General features: G+C 34.1%; 1 protein-coding gene across 2 annotated transcripts in view; it reads right to left on the bottom strand.

The window, feature by feature from the left end:
• The window catches only part of UBE2K (ubiquitin conjugating enzyme E2 K), an 80,759-nt gene that overhangs the window by 22,989 nt on the left and 54,821 nt on the right, over positions 1 to 2,949 (bottom strand). For both annotated transcript variants that reach the window (XM_003800687.3, XM_023519612.1), the window contains exon 4: positions 2,375 to 2,457. In XM_003800687.3, the coding sequence (XP_003800735.1) occupies positions 2,375 to 2,457 (83 nt within the window). The remainder of the gene's footprint in view (positions 1 to 2,374; positions 2,458 to 2,949) is intronic.

Genomic DNA, 2,949 nt, shown 5'->3' with positions numbered 1-2,949 from the left:
AAAAAAAAAAAAAAAAAAAAAAAAGTTTTGGTACAAAAATTCAAGCTCTCTCCATATATGTATTAATCTTTGAATTAGCTATAGAGGGGTGATTACAGGTTAGTACTAACGTGTTAACTCTGCGCACAAAGAGAAGTCAGCAGGAGTTTTCGATCTTCAAGATTTGTTTCTAAGGTTCTCATTCTGGGTGTTGAGAATAGCCTGAGCAGGCAAAGTCAGAAGCAGGGGAGGCAGGCTAAGAGGTTGTAATGAAGTCATAGGTAAGATTTTGCAGATTTTACCAATAGATTTGTAGACAGGGTACAGAGTACCAGAGAAAGAAGAACCAAGAATCATGAGAGGTTTTTGCCTAAGCGAATGCAAAGACAGGTGTCATAACACAAAAGGGGAAGGCTATATGAAAAAGATATAGATTTTAGGTTAGGAGATTATCAGTTTAGTTTTTGAAATATTTGAGATGTTTATAATATTCAAGTACAGATGATAAGCAGGTAGCAATATAGGAGTATCAAGTTCAGGAAAGATAAATTTGTGAATTTGAAGCATATTATAAAGTTATGGAATCAGATGAGCTCACCTAGGAAATAAATGTAGAAAGGAGCAGAGACCCAAGAATTATGTCCAAGGCATTATAATATACAAAGAATTGGAAGATATGGGAGGATCTAGCTAAGTAGTCTAGAAATGAGCAAAGGAAGGGGAGAACAGAAAAAAAGTCCTGCAAGCCAAGTAAAAAAAGTAAAAGTGTCTCTACTATTGGAAATATGTATTCATATCACTGAGTCATAGAACTAACAAGAAGATAACTTGAAGATAACTTCACAGATAAAAATACTGAGGCCCAGAAGTTCAACAAACTGGCAAAAGGCACAAGTCAAAAGACAGACAGACAGAAGATAAAAGTTAAGTCTATTCCATATTGTTCAATGTTTGACAGTATGGATTTCATATCAAGAAACTATATCCCTAGAAAGATCAGATTTACTCAGACTTGCTTATTAGAATGGCAAAAGAAAATAAAACCTGAACTCTGGTCTGTTCATCCAGTTACCAAGTAAATTGCCTACACATTAAATGTTATCATTCCTGTTTCATCTTTTCCAGGTAATTTTCCTTTCTTAAGAAATCAAAGACATAGCTTAAAAATGCAGTACCAACAATAATATATAATTTTTAGAAGACTTGGTAACCAGAACAAGCCCAATAAACATAGTCTTGACTCCAGGTATTCTGATCAATTGTTTCTCTATTTTCTTCTATTATTCCTTCTCTTGCAAAAGAGTAAAATCAGAGGAAAAGGTCAGAATGTATACTTACTGAATCTTTCCAAATTTTATTGTAGTCTCCCACACCAATATCATCTTATATTTCTTGTCTTAATTTTTCCAATCAAAAAATCATGTGCCAGGCAGTGCCCGTAGCTCAGTGGGCTGGTAGGTTTGAACCCGGCCCAGCCCAGCTGAAACAACGACAACTGCAACAACAAAAAAATAGCCAGGCGCTGTGGCAGGCGCCTACTTGGAAGCCTGAGGCATGAGAATCACTAACAGCCCAAGAGTTGGAGGTTGCTGTGAGCTGTGATGTCACAGTACTCTACTGAGGGTGACATAGTGAGACTCTGTCTCAAAAAAGAAAAAAAATTATGTGCTAAATGTAACATCAATCTCTGCCTACACCAACTTTATCATCTTTATCACTGTTAGACTATGCCAGGCTCGATTCTATGAGAATTACATAAAACAATTTATTTAATCCCCTCAACCCTATAAGGGAGGTATTAAGACCATTTTACAGACAAGGAATGTAAAGCACACAAACTTTGTTCAGGACCACACAGCTTACTAAACAGCAAAGCCAGGATTTGAATCTGATGGCTCCAGACTATGCTACTAAAATCAAATCAGACAAACCAAGGGAGAGCACTGTAAAGTGCTATGTAAATGAATGTATCACCTGCAAGACTCTCTTCCTAGGAATTGAGAACCTTAATTGTGCTCAATTAATACAACTTGTAACAATTTTGTCGCTTATATTCCATCTGAGCAGGGGATTACTACTTCAATACTTACTTTTTACTTTTCAAAATCTTTCACAAATATCTTCCTGAGATAGCAAAGAATCAAGTTTACCAAAGTAACGAATGAAATCTAAGGTTTTTCTAAATATTAAGCTAGTACCTGACATTACCTAACAACTCTCTATTTAAAAATAGACTGTGATCTCAATAACATATTTTCAATTATGTACTTATGAGATTTTACAAAATTACTGCCCAAATAAAATAAAGTACAAAATATATTCTGAGGCAGTTACACATTTAACGCTCTTACAATCTTGGTATTCAAGGAGAGAAGGTGAATTCAAAATCTCTTACCATTGATCTTTCAGGATATCCAAACAAATAGCCCCTGTGACGGAACTAATATTAGGATGCCATATTTTAGTGATAAACCGGACCTAGAATATAAAGCACACTTGAGTTTTTAAGTAACAGAGATGAAGCATGTATAGTTTAAGTAGAACTACAAGAAAATGAAATCCTTGAATTAAAAAAAAAATCCGTATTTCTATTATATCAGTTTGCCAGTGTAACTGGGTGTAGAAGATAAAGCAGTCAATAAGCTAAATGTTGTCATACATATTCTTTTTAAACCTTTTAATAAATGTTCCACCCTTAAACAAACCAAATATTTACTAAGAGTTTACAATTTACCTAGCATAATTCTTTGAGAAATATAACAAAGACTAAAATCCATTTGGGTAAATAAGATAGTACAAAAAAATCAAAACACCAATAGTAAGTGGCACCTTTCTTAGCATCAGGCAGAGTGCAGAATAGCTTTAAAGGAAAAAGTAAGCAAAATCAATCACGGAAGCACAAAGTAGTAAGTGGCTATAATAATTTTTCTGTAGAAATTTTTCTCAAATTCTTTTTTTTTTTTTTTTTTT

The sequence above is a fragment of the Otolemur garnettii genome, unplaced genomic scaffold (assembly GCF_000181295.1).
Source record: "Otolemur garnettii isolate 467f Iridium unplaced genomic scaffold, OtoGar3 scaffold00181, whole genome shotgun sequence".
In the NCBI taxonomy this organism is placed as follows: Eukaryota; Metazoa; Chordata; class Mammalia; order Primates; family Galagidae; genus Otolemur; species Otolemur garnettii.
Note: the sequence above shows the minus strand (reverse complement) of the source record. Positions and strands in the feature narration are given on the sequence as shown.